This window comes from Hemitrygon akajei, chromosome 9 (assembly GCF_048418815.1).
Source record: "Hemitrygon akajei chromosome 9, sHemAka1.3, whole genome shotgun sequence".
Taxonomy (NCBI): Eukaryota; Metazoa; Chordata; class Chondrichthyes; order Myliobatiformes; family Dasyatidae; genus Hemitrygon; species Hemitrygon akajei.
In genome coordinates, this window is record NC_133132.1 from 88756256 (window position 1) to 88775137 (window position 18882).

The window sequence follows — 18882 nt, forward strand, 5'->3', positions numbered from 1 at the left end:
CCTCCACGACTCCCTTGGGTATGGAATTCCCAAAGATTCAGTCCCCTCTGGGTAAAGAAATGTCTTCCATCCTGTCATGAATGGCTGATTCCTTATGTTAACACTGTGACTCCTACCAGCTGGGAGGGGTAAAAAAAATCCCTGCATCCACCCTGTCAAGCTGCCAGTGAAATGTGTACATTTTTGTGAGATCACCTCTCATTTTTCCAAACTCAAGTCATCAACTGGATGTGCTTAATCTCTTCTCATGACAGATCTGTGATCCTACAAACTAACCTGGAGAATCTCTTCTGCTGCGAATAGATTCTTCCTTAAGCAGGGATATCACATCTGGAAATAATTATCCAGCAGGGTCTGAGCAGGGTGCCATAGAAGAGCAAGATATCCCCACACTTGTTCTCAAATCCTCTTGCAGTGAAGACCAACATATTATTTGTTTTCCTAATGGTCTGTTGAACCCACATATGTACCTTGCGATGATACCTGAATAAAGACACCCAGTTCTCCTTAAAACAACTAAACCTTTCTACCATTCACCATTTCTATGTTTTCAGGCAAAGTGTATTTTTCCAATCATATTTTTCAAATTATATTCTAACTGTAATATCCTTGACCATTCTCAATCTCATCTGTATTTTAATATTTCATAGCACATAGCAACATAGAAGGAAGTCATTGTATACAATGAATTCCTGCCAACTCTTAGAGCAATTCCATCAATCCCATATCCCAACCAACTTCACAGTAAACTGTTCTCCCACACATACATGCCCATTAATAAAGTGCTGATTCTCCCACAGGCCACCTACACTATGGATAATCTGCAGTTGCCAATTGATCTAATGACTTTGATACACATTAATATCCCTCTGCTACCCCTCTGAATTCACCTCCATTTATCCTGCTCAGTGTTACAATACACACCCAACCATGCTGTTGGCCAGAAAGAATGACAGTCTACAAATCAGTGAATTTAAATGAATCAAGGACAGTGGAAACAGACAGACTAATTGTCTTTGTTTTTGCCGCGTGCTTGGGGATGGAGGCTGCCATTTTGTGAAGACACTCTGTCCTCCATTTTGTGGGCTTTTCTGGGATGTAATGTTAAAATTGTACAAGGCATTGGTGAGGTCAAATTTGAAATATTGTTTACAGTTCTGGTCACCAAATTATAGGAAAGATGTCAACAAAATGAGAGAGTACAGAGGAGATTTACTAGAATGTTACCTGGGTTTCAGCACCTAAGTTACAGAGAAAGGTTGAATAAATTAGGTCTTTATTCTTTGGCATGTAGAAGGTTGAGGGGGGAATTGATAGAGGTTTTTAAAATTATGAGGGGGATAGATAGAGTTGACGTGGATAGTCTTTTTCCATTGAGAGTTGGGGAGATTCAAACAAGAGGACATGAGTTGAAAGTTAGGGGGCAAAAGTTTAGGGGTAACACAAGGGGGAACTTCTTTACTCACAGAGTGGTAGCTGTGTGGAACAAGCTTCCAGTAGAAGTGGTAGAGGCAGGTTCGATATTGTCATTAAAAAAAAAATTGGATAGGTATATGGACAGGAAAGAAATGGAGGGTTATGGGCTGAGTGCAGGTCGGTGGTACTCGGCGAGAGTAAGCGTTCGGCACAGACTAGAAGGGCCGAGATGGCCTGTTTCCGTGCTGTAATTGTTATATGATTATATGGTTATATGGCTTGACATGCTGGATCAATGTTTTAAAGCAGACACAATGATACTTCAGGTAACCTGTTGGGCGGGAGATCATTTCCAAATAAGAAGTTATTTGTGAGATGTTCTTTGGTTGTATGTAATATGCAGGTTTGTGAATGTTGAGGTTGATGCCTGCCTGGAATGATTTGAGTACTTTGCTGATCAAGAACAAAGAGCCATAAATTATCGACTGTCACTTGATGGGAAAAGGGCAATAAATAGATGCTGGCTTGGAGGAGAGCCAATAACAAGGTGTTAAAGGACAGAAGTGTGACCTGTGGCCAATGACACTGGAATGTGATATTTGAACTGATAAGGAATGGATATGAAAGTGGATGATTTGTGTTTGCTGGCAGCAGTAACTTTGAAGAATAACCATCCTAGATACAAGTATGAGCAATCCTGTATGAAACACGTGGCAAGTGAATCGGGACAACAAGGAATGCCTGGCCAGCATAAACTGCTTTGTCCAGTTAATACCTTTGTTATTCTTTGACTATTCAGGAGAGTCAGGGATACTTGGCAGGTGTGCACACAAGGTATTTAGTGTATGAATTCCCGTATTTGTTAGTTCAATCAATAAAGGTACTTGTCAATAAATTACAGATCTCTCTGTGTCTCACTAATCATCATTCTAAGAAGTTTTTTTTACAACAATGCCATCTTCCGGGGTTTAGATGCCCTAACTCTCCAGAGTATGGATAGCTGGTGCAGCTCCTTTAAGGATTCAGGACCGTCCCACTAATTGGCAGCCAAGTTTTGGGGCCAGGATTTCAATATTTAAGGAGTACCTGAAGAGAAATTCGGTGATCAGTTGTCAATTCTACTTGGATTATTGTCTAGCGCAGGGGTGGGCAAACTTTTTGACTTGTGGGCCACAAAGGGTTCTAAAATTTGACAGGGGGGCTGGACCAGGAGCAGATGGACGGAGTGTTTTGGTAATACACCTCATAAGAGAAAATAAAATATCATGGGATATGTAGAAAACATGTGCTTTAATTTCAATTGAAAATGAACAAATGCATTACAACAAAATATCTGTCTTTGAAGTCCCATGGTATTTAGCTATTTATTGAAATGACTTTTAAAACACTGAAAATTAAATGAATAAAATACAGCTTTTTTTAATAGTAACAGTTATTATTTTAAAGCACTGAAAATTCTGTTATCCTTCAAGATATTATCATCATCACTCTCCTCCTGACTGTCTTTGTTTCAAAAACGGTAGGAGATGCAGGTCTACTTGTCCTGCTCCTTCTTATTCAATTGTCCCCTGTGCCAAAACTCAACAACGACCAGCACAAGGACAGAACAGTGACAGCGCGCCAGTATGCGGAGCGCGTTATTTGATCTGGAGCGCATTTTTTATTTTGAGAACGTACGTGCACCTGCGCACTACTCATGTCCATCACTTAACAGAAATGACATGTAACATGTAAGGCTTATTGAAAAAAATATTTTCAAATGCATTTTTTACATAACACAACAAAGAAACTTATTTTTAATTTCAGTGGGAACAGTGTTGTTGGTCTCCCTTTTTAGCCAGCGCATCAAAGTCTGGATTTAGTTTTGTTGTGGCGATTCTCAGGATGGATCTGAGGTGTTGGTCAGTTAACTTGGATCTGTGGCTGGCTTTGTTGATGTTCATGATGCTGAACGCCTGTTCACACAAATAGGTCGAGCCGAACAACGCCAGCATCTTCTGTGCCGTCCTCCGGAGGTTTGGAAACACCTCTTTACCAAGTGAAGCATAAAAGTCATTCAGTTTAAGAGAGTTGAACTTCTCTTTTAAGACGGGGTCAGACTGAAGGTCGATCAGTTCCAGCTGTAGCTCCTCTGGTGCTGTTTCAGGATCTTGTGACAGGGGACAGGCCACCAACTGAAGTGACTTGTCAATTTTTTCAAAATCAGAAAAGCGACGGCAGAATTCTCTGTGCAGCGCATCCAGTGACTCGCTGTATTTTTTCACATTTGCGCCGGCCTCTTCCAGCGTGGCTAGTGTGGGAAAATGAGTGAATAACTTATTCAAAATTTGCCTGGAGAAAAAAGCCAGCTTGGATTTAAAGGCTTTCACGTTTGTGTACATGTCATGCACAAACTGATCCTTCCCCTGTAGCTTCACGTTCAGTTCATTCATGTGTGAAAATATATCCACAGCAAACGCAAAGTCACAAAGCCAGCTCTTGTTGCTCAGCTCAGGAAATTCGCCGGCCTTCCTCAGTAACTCCAAAAATGCACCGATCTCCTCTTTGAGCTCCCATACTCATCGAAACACTTTGCCCAAACTTAACCAGCGGACACGGGAGTGATAAAGTAGGTCCTGGTGATCCGCATCAGTTTCCTCCAGGAACGTGATGAACTGACGGTGCTGAAGTCACCTTGCACGTATAAAGTTGACAAGTTTTACGACAGGATTCACAACATGATTCAGCTGTAATACCGATTTACATAGAGATTCCTGGTGGATGATGCAGTGAAGGAAAATAACATTCTGGTCAGGATTTTCATCTTTCACTTTATTCTGTATTCTCCTCAGCAGGCCGACATTTTTCCCTGTCAAATTAGGAGATCCATCTATGGTGACGTTGATAAGTTTACTCCAAGGGAGCTTCATATTTTCGATGACAGCAGACACCCGGTCATACAAGTCCTCTCCCCGTGTTTTTCCTTTCAGAGACTCCATTGTCAAAAACTCCTCCGTTATTTCAAAAGTATTGTTAATTCCTCGGATAAAGATGAGGAGCTGAGCAGTGTCTTTTACATCGTTGCTTTCATCCAGTGCTAATGAATATAACGTGAACGACTCTGCCTTTTTATTTAAGTCGCTGGTTATATCTTCATCTATCAGTTCCACACGGCGAGTCACTGTCCTGCGTGATAAACTGATTTTTTCAAATTTGTCTTTGCTCTCCGGATACAATACACCTGCTGTCTCCACCATACATTCTTTTAAAAACTCACCTTCAGACAGAGGTTTGCTGGCCTTTGCTAATTTGAATGACAGCATAAAACTCGCCTTGGTACTTGACTCATGAATGGCAGTTTGACGGTGAAAAAAATTTTGTTGAGCCTGTAAATTAGCTGCCAACCTCTGAGCATTAGCTTCCCGTTCTTTCGTTGACTGGTTGCTAGCATAGTTGGCATGTTTTGTGGCAAAGTGATGGCTGATATTATATTCTTTAAAAACTGCCACAGTCTCTTGGCATATCAGGCATACAGCAGTTGATCGGTGTTCAGTAAAAAGATATTTAGTTGTCCACTCCTTATTAAACACCCGACATTCTCTATCCACTTTTCTTTTCTTAGCTCCACTCATCTTTACAGAAGGGGTGAGAGGTCAAAGAGTAAAGCGCAAATGTGGAATAATACGCTGCACCTCAACAAAGGTCAATGTATATAGAGTGCGTCATCTATTGGGAAAACGCCAGAATTGCGGGGAAAAAACGTTAACAAGGTTTATTAATATAATTTCATCAAGTTCTGCGGGCCGGATTAAAAAGCTTAACGGGCCACATATGGCCCCCGGGCCGTAGTTTGCCCATGCCTGGTCTAGCGTCTATTGACCATTGACTACTGACTGTAACAAATGCACTTCACAAAGTACCTACATGACTGTAAGTTGCCTTAGGAAATATGAAATGTGAAGGGCATTAGGAAATTTATTTTATAATGATTACCTAATTTCTGCTGGATAATAATTGAGGACAGGACTGAATTTTTCCCTGTGTACAAATATAACACCATTTCTATATACAAAACAATCAATTCGAATGGGAGAAGTACACAGATGCAATAGCTCATCATCGCACAAGGCCACAGAGTAGATTTTAAAAGGGAGCTGTTTCTTTCTGTGGGAGATTTGATTGGAAGAAGTGTGCAGACACAGTAGCTCATCATTGCGCAAAGCCCCTGAGAAGGTTCCAGGATAAAAGGGAGACACTGCCAAGTGAAATGGTTGTCAGAGTAGTATGAGTCAGAGTAGTAGGGCTTTGGCGAGGGCATGCCTAGGTAAAGTAAGGAGGTAACTAACTTTCATAAATCTTTTTTCCTCTAACAAGAATAGTGGGTATGACTGCGAGGTCAGTTTTCTGCTCTGGGTGTCAAGATGTGAGACATCCAGGGGACTTCCAGCCTTCCTGGTAGCCACATCTGCACTAGGTGTACTGAGCTGCAGCTCCTTAGAGACCAAGTTAGGAAACTAGAGCTACAGCTCGATGACCGTTGGCTTGTTAGGGTAAGTGAGGAGGTGATCAATAGGAGCTACAGGCAACTAGTCGCACCAGGGCCACAGGAGACAGATAAGTGGGTGACTGTCAGGAGAGGGAAAGAAGAGCATTAGGTAGTGGAGAGCACCCCTGTGGCCATTCCCCTTAACAATTAGTTGGGGGGAACCTACCAGGGGGGAGCAACAGTGGCTGTGCCTCTGGCACTGAGTCTGGCCTTGAGGCTGAGAAGCAGGACCTCAAGGGCAGCAATCTTGGGTTTGCTGCCTGTACCACACGACAGTGAGAACAGGAATAGAATAAGGTAGCAGATAAATGTGTGGCTGAAGGATTGGAGCAAGGGGCAGGGATTCAGATTTCTGGATAATTGGGACCTCTTCTGGGGCAGATGTGACTTGTACAAAAAGAACAGGCTGCAGGGAGGTTTGCTAATACTATTAGAGAGGGTTTAAACTAGATTTGCAGGGAGGTGAGAACCGAACTGAAGAGGCAGAGGATGGGGTAGTTGACATGTTGGGAGTTTGTGAGGAAAGATAGGCAGATAATGCAGCAAAGATACGATCTGCCTGATTGGTTTGAGATGTATCTATTTTAATTCAAGGAGTATCATAAACAAGGCAGATGAACTTATGGAGCATGGATCAATACATGGAACTATGATGTTGTGGCCGTTACAGAGATTTCGATGTGTCAGGGGCAGGAATGGCTGCTGAGTATTCCAGGCTTTAGGTGTTTCAAACAGGACAGGGAGGGAGGTAAAGAGGTGGGAGTGTGACATTGCTAATCAGGGGTAGTGTCACAGCTGCAGAAAAGGAGGAAGTCATGGAGGGATTATCTGCAGAGTCAGTGTGGGTGGAAGTCAGAAACAGGAAGGGGGGCCATAACTCTATTAGGTGTTTTTATAAACCTCTCTCGAATAGTAACAGGACCATTGAGAAGCAGATCAGGAGACAGATTCTAGAACAGTGCAATAATAATAGGGTTGTTGTGATGGGAGTTTTTAACTTTCCTAATATTAATTGGCATCTCCCTAGAGCAAAGGAATTAGATGGGGTGGAGTTTGCTAGGTGTGTTCAGGAAGGTTTCCTGATGCAATATGTAGATAATCCAACTGGAGGAGAGGTTGTACTTCATCTGGTATTGGAAAATGAACCTGGTCACATGTCAGATCTCATGATGGGACAGCATTTTGGAGGTAGTGATCACAACTCTATCTCCTTTACCAAAGCACTAGAGAGGGATAAGAGCAGACAATTTGGGAAAACATTTAATTGGGGTAGGAGGAAATATGATGCTATTAGGCAGGAACTTGGGAGCATACATTGGGAGCAGATGTTCTCAGGGATATGCATGACAGAAATGTAGCATATATTCAGGGAACATTTGCATGGTGTTCTGCATAGGTATGTTCCATTGAGGCAGGGAAAGGATGGAAGGGTAAAAAAACCATGGTGTACAAAGGGCGTGGAAAATCTGATTAAGAACAAAAACTTATGAAAGGTTCAGGAAACTAGGTACTGACAGAGTTCCAGAAAATTACAAGGTTGCCAGGAAGGAGCTCAAGAATTAGGAGAACTAGAAAGGGCCTTGCTGAGCAGGATTAAGGAAAACTCAAGGCATCCTACAAGTACGTGAAGAGCAGGAGCATAAGCCGTGTGAGAATAGAACCAATCAGGTGTGATAGTGAAAATGTGTACATGGAGTTGGAGGAGGTACTTAATGAATACTTTGCTTCAGTGTTCACCAGGAAAAAAGACCTTGGCAATTGTGGGGATGACTTACAGTGGACTGAAACGCTTGAGTGTATACACATTAAGAAAGAGGATGCGCTGGAGCTTTTGTAAAGCATTAAGTTAGATAAATTGCTGGGATCAAATGAGATATTACCCCGTGCTACTGTGGGAAGCAAGGGAAGAGACTGCTGAGCCTCTGGTGATGATCTTTGCATCAAAAAGGATGGAAGAAGTACCGCAGGATTAGAGAGGTGCAAATCTTGTTTACTTGTTCAAGAAAGGGAGTAGAGATAACCCAGGAAATTATAGACCAGTGAATCTTATTTTGGTTGTGTGCAAGTTTTTGGAGAAGATTCTGAGAGGCAGGATTTATGAGCATTTGGGGAGACATAATCTGATTAGGGATGGTCAGCATGGCTTTGTCAAGGGCAGGTCATGCCTTATGAACCTGATTGAATCCTTTAAGGATTTAACAAAACACATTGATGAAGGTAGAGCAGTGGCTGTAGTGTATATGGATTTCAGTAAGGCATTTGATAAGGTTTTGCATGCAAGACTCATTCAGAAACTAAGACTCCAAGGAGACCTTGCTTTGTGGATCCAGAATTGGCTTGCCAACAGAAGGCAAATGGTGGTTGTGGATGGTTTGTATTCTGCATAGAGGACGGTGACCAGTGGTGCTCTGCAGGGATCTGTTCTAGGACACCTCCTCTTTGTGATTTTTATAAATGACCTGAATGAAGAAGTAGAAAGGTGGGTTAGTAAGTTTGCTGATGACACAAAGGTTGGGGGTGTTGTGGATAGTCTGGAGGGTTGTCAGAGGTTACAACAGGACATCAATCGGATGCAGAACTGGTCTGAGAAGTGGCAGATGGAGTTCAACCCAGATACGCGTGGTGGTTCATTTTGGTAAATCAAATTTGAAGACACAGTATTGTATTATTGGTAAGATTCTTGGCAGCGTGGAGGATCAGAGAGATCTTGGGGTCTGTGTCCATAAGACACTCAAAGTTGCAGTACAGGTTGACAGTGTTGTTAGGAAGGCATATAAGTGTGTTGGCATTCATCAACCATGGCACTGAGTTCAAAAGCTGTGAGGAAGTGTTTATAGCTATACAAGAACTTGGTCAGACCCCACTTGGAGTACTGTGTTCAGCTCAAGTCACCTCACTACAGGAAAGATGTGGATACTATAGAAAGAGTGCAGAGGAGCTTTACAAGGATGTTGCCTGTATTGGAAAGTGTGTTTTATGAGAATAGGTTGAGTGAACTTGGCCTTTTCTCCTCAGAGCAACAGAAGATGAGAGGTGACCTGATACAGGTGTATAAGGTGATGAGAGGTATTGATCATGTAGATACCCAGAGTTTTTTACCCAGGCTGAAATAGCTAATATGAGGGAGCATTGCTTAAAGTCCTTGGATGTAGGTACAAGGTGGCCGTCACATAGAGAGTGGTGGTTGCGTGGAATGCACTGCCAACGATGGTGGTAGAGGCAGATACAATAGGGTCTTTTAAGAGACTCTTGAATTGGTACATGGAGCTTAGAAAAATAGAGGGCTATGTGGAAGGGTAATTCTAGGCAGTTTCTAGAGCAAGTTACGTGGTCGGCATAACATTGTGGCCAAAGGGCCTGTAACGTGCTGTAGATTTCTGTGTTCTATGTTCTAATCAACCACTGGGCATCAAAGAGGCAGAATTTCATCCTGGATAGTATGGACCTAAAATAATTGCTCAAACTCAGAGAAAAGAAGGACCAAGGTGAATAAAGTATGCATGCACATGCATACATACTTTTTCATTCAAGTGCTTAAGCTTTATGTTTATGGGACAGCTATATGAAAAATATTTTTGGAACACTGTACAGATAATGCTGATCCCTTAATAAATTCTCCCTTGTTTTTTTTAAACACCTTCCTCCCAGGTGCCACACCTTGACACCTACGGAGCCTTTCTACTGCCCTGGACCCCATCAATCAGAGTGATTTGCGGAAGTATCATGGTCACCATCAATACTATCTCCTTCTAAGACCACATTCTTCTAAGTCACATCCTCTAATTTTTCTTTTGTTTAGATAAAACTCTATTCCCTGGCTACTAATACTTCACACAAAGCTGTCCAACAAATGGCACTTTAACCTATAAGTTCTTTCCACAGATGCAAGTTTCCAATCATTTCTGGCTCTATTTCAGACTCTGGAATCTGCTGAGTCAAAACTGATGAGAACTCTGCCTACCTGCACATCATCTGACTGATCAGTAATTTTCAACAAATGCCAGATCTCCTTTTTGCTGTTTCTCTTCAGGCGGAACATGGTAATAAAGGAAAATTCTTCTGGTAATCCATTTGGAAAGATCTGCCTGGAACAAATCACAATAAGTTAATTGGCAATTGTTGATAGCTCTAAGTAAGCTTGTATACCCTACACACTTGCATTGGGTGTTCAATGCTGGCTGTGTTTGTTACATCTAAGTCAACCGAAATTTTTAAAATAGATATTGATCAACTTTTGCTAGTAAAACATATTCAGGACAATGAACTTAATTACAGATCAACCTTAGTCTAATTGCATGATGGGAAAGGCTCCAGAGACTCAATTGCTTATTCGTAATCCTACATTCTAACGTACACAAGTCTGTTCAGTGTAGAAAGTTTAAATTTTTCAAAGAGAAAGAAGCATATATACATCTGAAATGGAATTAGAAATAAATATATTTTCAATTAATGGATAAAAATAGTGTGAGAGGTTCAGGAGTAAAGGAGGTTTTCTGCCAGTTTAATTAAAGATAATAGTTTCTGATAAAATTTGTTTTATAATGGATGGTTCAAATAAATATTTTATGGGTCTGTTTATTTATTTGCTTGTTTTAATGCAGGACACTGAAGGAAGAGTGGGCTGTATCTCGGTGCCCTTGAAGATGCTCACAGGAAAAGCAGCATACAAAAGAAGTTATTTAATAAATAGATTTTTGTTTCCATGAACTGATAACAGATTATTTAATTTCAAGTGCTATCATATTTTCACATTGAACATATGATATAATTTCAGGAAAAAGGTGCCGGTCAAATAGTAGCTTAGTGCTCTAGGTTAGTTTCATTTTCCTTTACACAATAAGATTCTGCAATCATATGATCTACGTAGAGAACTGTATTCTGTCAACTGTGTTGTTCCCACGATTATTCCTCCAAGGCCAAGTGGCCCTTTGCAGCTGTGAGAACATGAATCAACCCTTCACTAGTTACATGTGAATCCTTAATGGACCATTATTTAAATAGACTACACAGACGTTGCTAATTTTTCATCTTGTATTAGTTTTTTTTTTAATTGTTTTTAACAATCAATGTCAACATTTTCCAAAAATCTTCACACGACCTCACACAATTTGCTTTGGGCAAGAGCTGTCTGGCAGCCTCAATTATCTCACAAGCTGAGTTTACACTTTTTATGCTATGAATATTTTATAAAACCCATAAAATTTTCCATCTGATTCTCTGATTGTTGATGACAAAATGTAATGAAGAAGATTTCAATGAAATGAGTACATATAAGCCAGAATCTAAGAATGTAAAAACTAGATACAAGAATCAGAGAAAGCTCTGCCACAATGGTTGGTGTTGTACCTCAAGGTAAATATTTCAGCGGTTCAAAGGTTTATTTATTATCAAATTATACAGAAATTCTTCATTGTCTATTCTGAAATTCTTCAGAAGAGGAATGCATATGTTGGAATGCTGTTCCTGGACTATAGTTCAGCATTCAACGCTATAATTCCCTCCAGAATTATGGGGTTGAAGCTCAGAGACCTCAGCCTGCACCCTGCTTTGTGCAGCTGGATCCTAGGTTTCCTATTAGATTGCTGACAGGTGATAAGGATGGACTCCCTCACCTCTGCTCCCCTGACCCTAAACACAGGTGCCCCCCAGAGTTGTGTTCTGAATCGATTCTTCTACTCCCTTTACACCCACAACTGTGCTGCCACACACCGCTCCAATCTGCTGATCAAATTAGCAGATGACACGACTTTGATCGGCCTTATTACTAGCAGTGATGAGCCAGCCTACAGAGGAGAGGTTAACACCCAGCGGTACCAAGATAACAACCTCTCCCTCAGTGACTAAAAAACAATGGCTCACCCCAATCAACATCAATGGCACTGCAGTGGAGAGGATGAGTAGTTTTCAGTTCCTTGATATACACATCACATAAGATCTCACCTGGACTGTACACACAGGCTGTGTGGCAAAAAAAAAGCAGCATCTCTTCCAGCTCAAGTGACTGAGGAAGTTTGGCATGAGCCCCCAAATCATCAAGACCTTTGAGAGCACAATTGAGAGCATCCTGACAGGCTGTATCACTGCCTGGTATGGGAACTGCACCAACCTTAATTGCTGGGCACTGCAGAGAGTGGTACGGACAGCCCAGCTCATTTGTGGATGTGAATTTTCCTCCACTGAGGGCATTTACAATAGCAGGTGCGTAAAGAAGGCCTGGAAGATCATCGGAAACACTAGTCATCCCAAACATAAACTGTTTCAGTTGCTTCTGTCTGGCAAATGGTACCACAGCATTAAATCCAGGACCAACAGGCTTCTTTCTACAAGCCATTAGACTTAGAAATTGACATGTCTGTATATTACAATGGAGTCATAATGCAAAGATTTTTACTCCCTCACATTGTGGGATAGATGTAAGATTTAAATAAATTCAAATTTCAAATTCAATTCTCTGGGTAGCCATGAAACGAAGAAAGAAAAGAAAGGCAGTACAATCATCAACTCCCAAATCCCACCTCCCTGCAAAAAACAAACAAACAAAAAAACAGAACAGGCACATTGACCAGCAAATCACTCCTCCCATACAAAAAATGAACAAAATGTAGCAGGCACACCGACCTCCAAATCCCCCTCCCTGCACAAAAAAAACGAGAAGATTAGGCGAAGAAACACAGAATATCAAAACTATAAGACAACAAGAGTCCATAGTCCACATCCACATCCAAAATGCAGAAAAAACCTGGGCAACACTCTCCAGATGCAGCAGCAGGTTCTTCCCTCTCCGGCACAGAGCAGCTGATGAAAAGATAAGCAGCCTGCACTCAACCTCTGCACCCTGCTTCAATGCTTCAATCTCCCTCATTGTTTTAATATGCGAACAATGGATAATTGACAAAATGGGGCCAAACATCAGCTTACAACCCATCCTGTAGCCTGGCTGCTATGAAGTTCATGCATGCTGCCTCTGCCTCCTGGAATACTCTCGGAGTCTGGTTCACCAAAATGATCTCCAAACTACCGCACTCATCTTAATGCTTCAATTGCCCTCGTTGCTTTAATCAGCGAACAATGGAAGCTATAATCAGTGAAATGGGATCAAACAGTAGCTCATGTGCCATCCTGCGGACTTCTCATCACAAGGTTCACTCACACAGCATCTGCCTCCCGAATCCTCTCAGAGACAGCAGAGCACAGAAGCACCCAAACAATTTCTAAGCAGCAAAACACAGGCTTCAACAGTTCTGGAATCATGTTCAAGATGAGAACCAAATGTAAAAGACATAGGAGAAGTGGAAAAGGTGGTTCATGATCTAGATGTTGATCACACGAGCATTGTAAACAGGCACCATCTTGACCAGAAGTATCGTTTGGTAGTGTACAAGTGATTTAACTTACTAGTTCACTGCCCAGGCAATGAGAAGAATCATCGATAAAATATAAGCTACCAAAATGTAGGTAAAGTCTACAATGTTTAATTAGAAGAAAACAGTTCCACCAATTATCAAGGTTGGAAATTTTCCTTGCACTCTCCAGCATCTTTACGGTGTTAATGTGGTCTAATCCACATAAATCTACATTTTGTTAAGGGCATTAATAAACTCTCTTTTTTTACTAACCTAACTATATAAATATAAAAATCAATAATAGGGTTAAGGACAAATTAACTTTCTTTTTGCTTTTTAGAACAGGATGTTAATTGTACAAATCAAGTTATTTGATTCATTTTGCTCAATTACCAACATCATTCAACTACCATTGTTGCAAAGCTAATTTTCTCAGAACCACTGAGTTGTGGAAATGGTTGATACAAAATGCTGAAAGAAGAGGACAGTGGAAGATGTACAGTATCTGGCGTTCTCATCTTATTGAAGGAGGCAGAAACTGTGGAGGGTGATCCATTGAATCTGGAGACTGGTGGGATGGAGGTGAAGGTAAATGTAAATCTATACTTGCTCTGACCAGAAGGAGGGGGAATAACAGCAGAAGTTTCAGAAATAGACCCACACCATTGAGGGTACTGTCAACCACAGTGAAGAAGAATCAATGATCAAGGAAAGAGGAAAAGATATCAAAGGTTTCTTCATCAGAGAAAATCTCCTCATGGAGCCAGGGAAAATGCAAGTGTGCAATGTAATCTTTCAGGAAGCAAGATAGGAGGAGATACAGTCAAGGTAGCTGTGTTAGGTGACCTTGCCAAAGGTAATGGCTGCTCATCTGCCCCAAGGTGGAGAGAGAGAAGTTGAGAATGGGAAGAACAGAATCAATTATGGGGCACAGGATGTGAAAGCATGGTGCAAATTCACAAGAAAGTTGATTAAATTGTTGAGCCCTTTTTTGAGGAAAGAACGAAACATCAATACAGTCATCAATGCACTGAAAAAGAAGGTGCCTGAGTGGGAATGAAACAAAAACTATTCCATGTATTACATGGAGTGGCATAATTTAGTCATTCAAGTTTCCGTAGCTATACATTTCACTTGTAGATTGTGAGTAGAGTTAAAAGATAACTCAATGTGAAAACAATTTTCGGTTCCAATAGGTACCTTCAATGTCAGAGAAATGTGTATAATATACATCCTGAAATTCTTTTTCTTTGCAAACATCCATGAAAACTGAGGAGTGCCCCAAAGAATGAATGACAGTTAAGTGTTAGAGCCCCAAAGCTTTCTCCTCCCACGCATAAGCAGCAGCGAAGCAATGAACCCCCTCCCCCCAGCAAAATAGCATCCGCACCCTCCACCAAGCACTCGTGTGCAGCAAAGCATCAATAAAAATACAGACTTGCAGTACCCCAAAGACTACTCATTCATCCAGTATTTGACATACCACAGGCTCTCTCTCTCTCTCTCTCTCCCTAATAAGGAAAAAAGGGGTGTCCCCATTTCACAGCAAGTGGAGACATAATAAAACAACTTGCCAATTTATGATGTTAAAAGTCTGTTGTGTCACTTTTTCTGAGCTCTGTACCCAAAGATCTCAGGTCTTTGGGCACACAGCCAGCTTGCTGCTTTTGATCTTCAGTGTACTGCCACAACACACCAGTTCTCTGTGGCGGCACCAACCTCAAGTCCGCTCGCCTTCAGAGCCATGAAAATCTGGCACCCTGAAGTGTGCTAGTCTTCCAGGCCACGTCTTTGGTATGTCGAAAAATGACCAGTCGTGAGGCCCTGAGAGCAAATCCCATTCCCGCCAAGAACTAAAGTCAGTGTGTAACTCCAGGTCAGAGTCTTCAAAAGACCCAGCCAGTCAAAAATAGAAGGTGGTGATGTATATAAAATATCGAACAGCCCAGTACAGGAGCGGGCTCTTCGGCACAAAATCTTGTATTGAACAGTTGAAACCAGCCATTAAAACACTTAACTAAACTAGTTCATTTCTCTCCAGTCTCTGCACAGTCATGAATCTATCGAAGAGCATCTATTGGTTTTGCCTCTGCAACTACCATGACATCACAATCTAAGCATCCACCATTTTCTGTGTGAAAAACATTCCTTGCACATTGCCTTTGAACTTACTCCCTCTCACCTGAAATGCATGTCTCCTGGTATTAAACATTTCAAACCTGGGAAAAAATACTGACTGAATATTGTTTCTGCACTGTTCAAAATCTTAGAATCTTCTATTAGGTATCCCCTCAGCCTCCACTGCTCCAGAGAAAACAATCCACATTTATCCAACCTCTTTGTACACCATATGCCCTTGAATCCAGGCAGCATTCTGGTAAACCTCTTCACCCTCTCCAAATCCTCACCATCCTTCCTATGACAGCGTAGCCAAAAATGAATGCAATACTCTAGATGTTACATAATCAGAGTTTGATAAAACTGCAATATAACTTCATGCCTCTTGAGCTCATTGCATTGATGAAATAAATACAAGCATGTTGATTGTTTTCTTTATTACTCTGTTCTCTTGTGTAGCCACTTGAATGAGGCTCTGGACTTGGACCAGAGATGCCTCTGTGCATCAAAGATCTTCAGGGTCCTGGCATTCATGGTGCACTGTCTCATTATATATGCTCTCTCAAATACCTTGCACTGGGCTAGGTTAAATTCCATCTGTCATTTCTCTGCTCATATCTGCAACTGATCTACAGTGACTATAAAAAGTATTCAACCCACTTGGAAGGTTTCATGTTTTATTGTTTTGCAACACTGAATTACAGTGGATTTAATTTGGCTTTTTTTGACACTGATCAATGATGTTGTGGCCATTGCAGAGACTTGGATGGCTCAGGAGCAGGAATAGCTACTTAGAGTGCCAGGTTTCAGACATTTCAGAAAGGACAGGGAGGGAGGCAAAAGAGGTGGGGGCATGGCACTGTTGATCAGAGATCATGTCATGGCTGCAGAAGAGGAGCAAGTCATGAAGGGATTGTCTACTGAGTCTCTGTGGGTGGAAGTTCGGAACAAGAAGGGGTCAACAACTCTATTGGGTGTTTTTTTTATAGACCACCCAATAGTAATAAGGATATTGAGGAGAAGACAGGGAGACAGATTCTGGTATGGTGCAATAATAATAGGGTTGTCATAATGGGAGATTTTTATTTCCCCAATACTGATTGGCATCTCCCTTGAGCAAGGGCTTTAGGTGGGGTGGAGTTTGTTTGGTGTATTCAGGGTTTCTTGACACAATATGTAGATAAGCCGACAAGAGGAGAGGCTGTACTTGATCTGGTATTGGGAAATGAACCAAGTCAGGTGTCAGGTCTCTCAGTGGGAGAGCATTTTGGAAATAGTGATCACAATTCTATCTCCTTTACCATAGCATTGGAGAGGAATAGAAACAGACAAATTGGAAAGCATTTAATTGGAGTAAGGGGAAATATGAAGCTATCAGGCAAGAACTTGAAAGCATCAATTGGGAACAGATGTTCTCAAGGAAATGTACAGCAGAAATGTGGCAAATATTCAGGGGATACAGTAACCATGGTATACAAAGGTTGTTGAAAATCTAGTCAAGAGGAAATGAAAAGCTTACAAAAGGTTCAAAAAACTAGGTAATGATAGAGATCTAGAAAATTATAAGGCTCGCAAGAAGGAGCTTAAGAATGAAATTAGGAGAGCTAGAAGGGGCCATGAGAAGGCCTTGGCAAGCAGGATTAAGAAAAACTCCAAGGCACTCTACAAGTATGTGAAGAGCAAGAGGATAAGACGTGAAAGAATAGGACCACTCCAGTGTGACATGAAAAAGTGTGTATTGAACTAGAAGACATAGCGGAGGTACTTAATGAATACTTTGCTTCAGTATTCACTAAGGAAAAGGACCTTCACGATTGTAGGGCTTGAGAATATAGACATTAAGAAAGAGGATGTGCTGGAGCTTTTGGAAAGCATCAAATTGGATAAGTCACCGGCAACAGATGAGATATACCCTAGGCTACTGTGGGAGGCGAGGGAAGAGCTTGCTGAGCCTCTGGCAATGATCTTTGCATCATCAATGGGGACGGGAGAGATTTCGGAGGGTCGGAGGGTTGGAGGTTTGCAGATGTTGTTCCCTTATTTAAGAAAGGGAGTAGAGATAGCCCAGAAAATTATAGACCCAGTTAGTCTCACTTCAGTGGTTGGTAAGTTGGTGGAGAAGATCTTCAGAAGCAGGATTTATGAACATTTGAAGAGGCATAATATGATTAGGAATAGTCAGCATGGCTTTGTCAAAAACAGGTTGTGCCTGACAAGCCTGATTTAATTTTTTGAGGATGCAACTAAACACATTGATGAAGGTAGAGCAGTAGATGTAGTGTACATGGATTTCAGCAAGGCATCTGATAAGGTACCCCATTCAAGGCTTATTGAGAAAGTCAGGAGGCATGGGATCCAAGGGGACCTTGCTTTGTGGATCCAGAATTGGTTTGCACACAGAAGGCAAAGAGTGGTTGTAGATGGGTCATATTCTGCATGGAGGTCAGTGACCAGTGGTGTGCCTCAGGGATCTGTTCTGGGACCCATCTCTTGGTGATTTTTATAAATGACCTGGATGAGGAAGTGGAGGGATGGGGTTAGTAAATTTGCTCATGACACAAAGGTTGGGGGTGTTGCGGATACTGTGGAGGGCTGTCAGAGGTTACAGCAGGGCACTGGTAGGATGCAAAACTGGGCTGGGAAGTAGCAGATGGAGTTCAACCTAGATAGCTGGAGGTGGTTCATTTTGGGAGGTCAAATATAATAGCAGAACATAGTATTAATGGTAAGATTCTTGGCAGTGTGAAGGATTAGAGGGATCTTGGGGTCTGTGCCCATAGAACATTCAAAGCCGCTGCGTAGATTGACTCTGTGGTTAAGAAGGCATATGGTGCATTGGCCTTCACCAACTGTCAGATTGAGTTCAAGAGCTGAGAGGTAATGTTACAGCTATATAGGACCCTGGTCAGACCCCACTTGGAGTACTGTGCTCAGTTCTGGTCACCTTACTACAGGAAGGATGTGGAAACTATAGGAAGGGTGTAGAGGAGATTTACAAGGATGTTGCCTGGATTGGGGAGCATGCCTTAATGAATAGGTTGACTGAACTTGGCTTTTTCTACTTGGAGAGATGGATGATGAGAGGTGACCTGACAGAGGTGTATAAAATGACGAGAGGCATTGATTGTGTGGGTAGTCAGAAGGTTTTTCCAATTGCTGAAATGGCTATCAAGAGAGGGCACAGTGTTAAGGTCCTTGGAAGTAGGTACAGAGAGGATGTCAGAGATAAGTGTTTTACACAGAGAGTAGTGAGTGTGTGGAATGGGCTGCCGGCGACTATGGTGGAGGCGGATACAGTAGGGTCTTTTAAGAGACTCCTGGATAGGTTCATGGAGCTTAGAAAAATAGGGGGCTATGGTTAACCCTCGCAAATTTCTGAAGTAGATATATGTTCAGCACAGCATTGTGGGCCAAAGGGTCTGTATTATGCTGTAGGTTTTCTACGTTTCTATGTTTTCCACAGAAAAGACTCTTTCATGT

The 18882-nt window shown here is 41.7% G+C and overlaps 1 protein-coding gene across 1 annotated transcript in view; it reads right to left on the bottom strand.

The window, feature by feature from the left end:
• The window catches only part of LOC140733322 (uncharacterized), a 340527-nt gene that overhangs the window by 259226 nt on the left and 62419 nt on the right, over positions 1-18882 (bottom strand). Inside the window, exon 5 of the mRNA XM_073056501.1 lies at positions 9903-10026. Coding sequence (XP_072912602.1) covers positions 9903-10026 — 124 coding nt within the window. The remainder of the gene's footprint in view (positions 1-9902; positions 10027-18882) is intronic.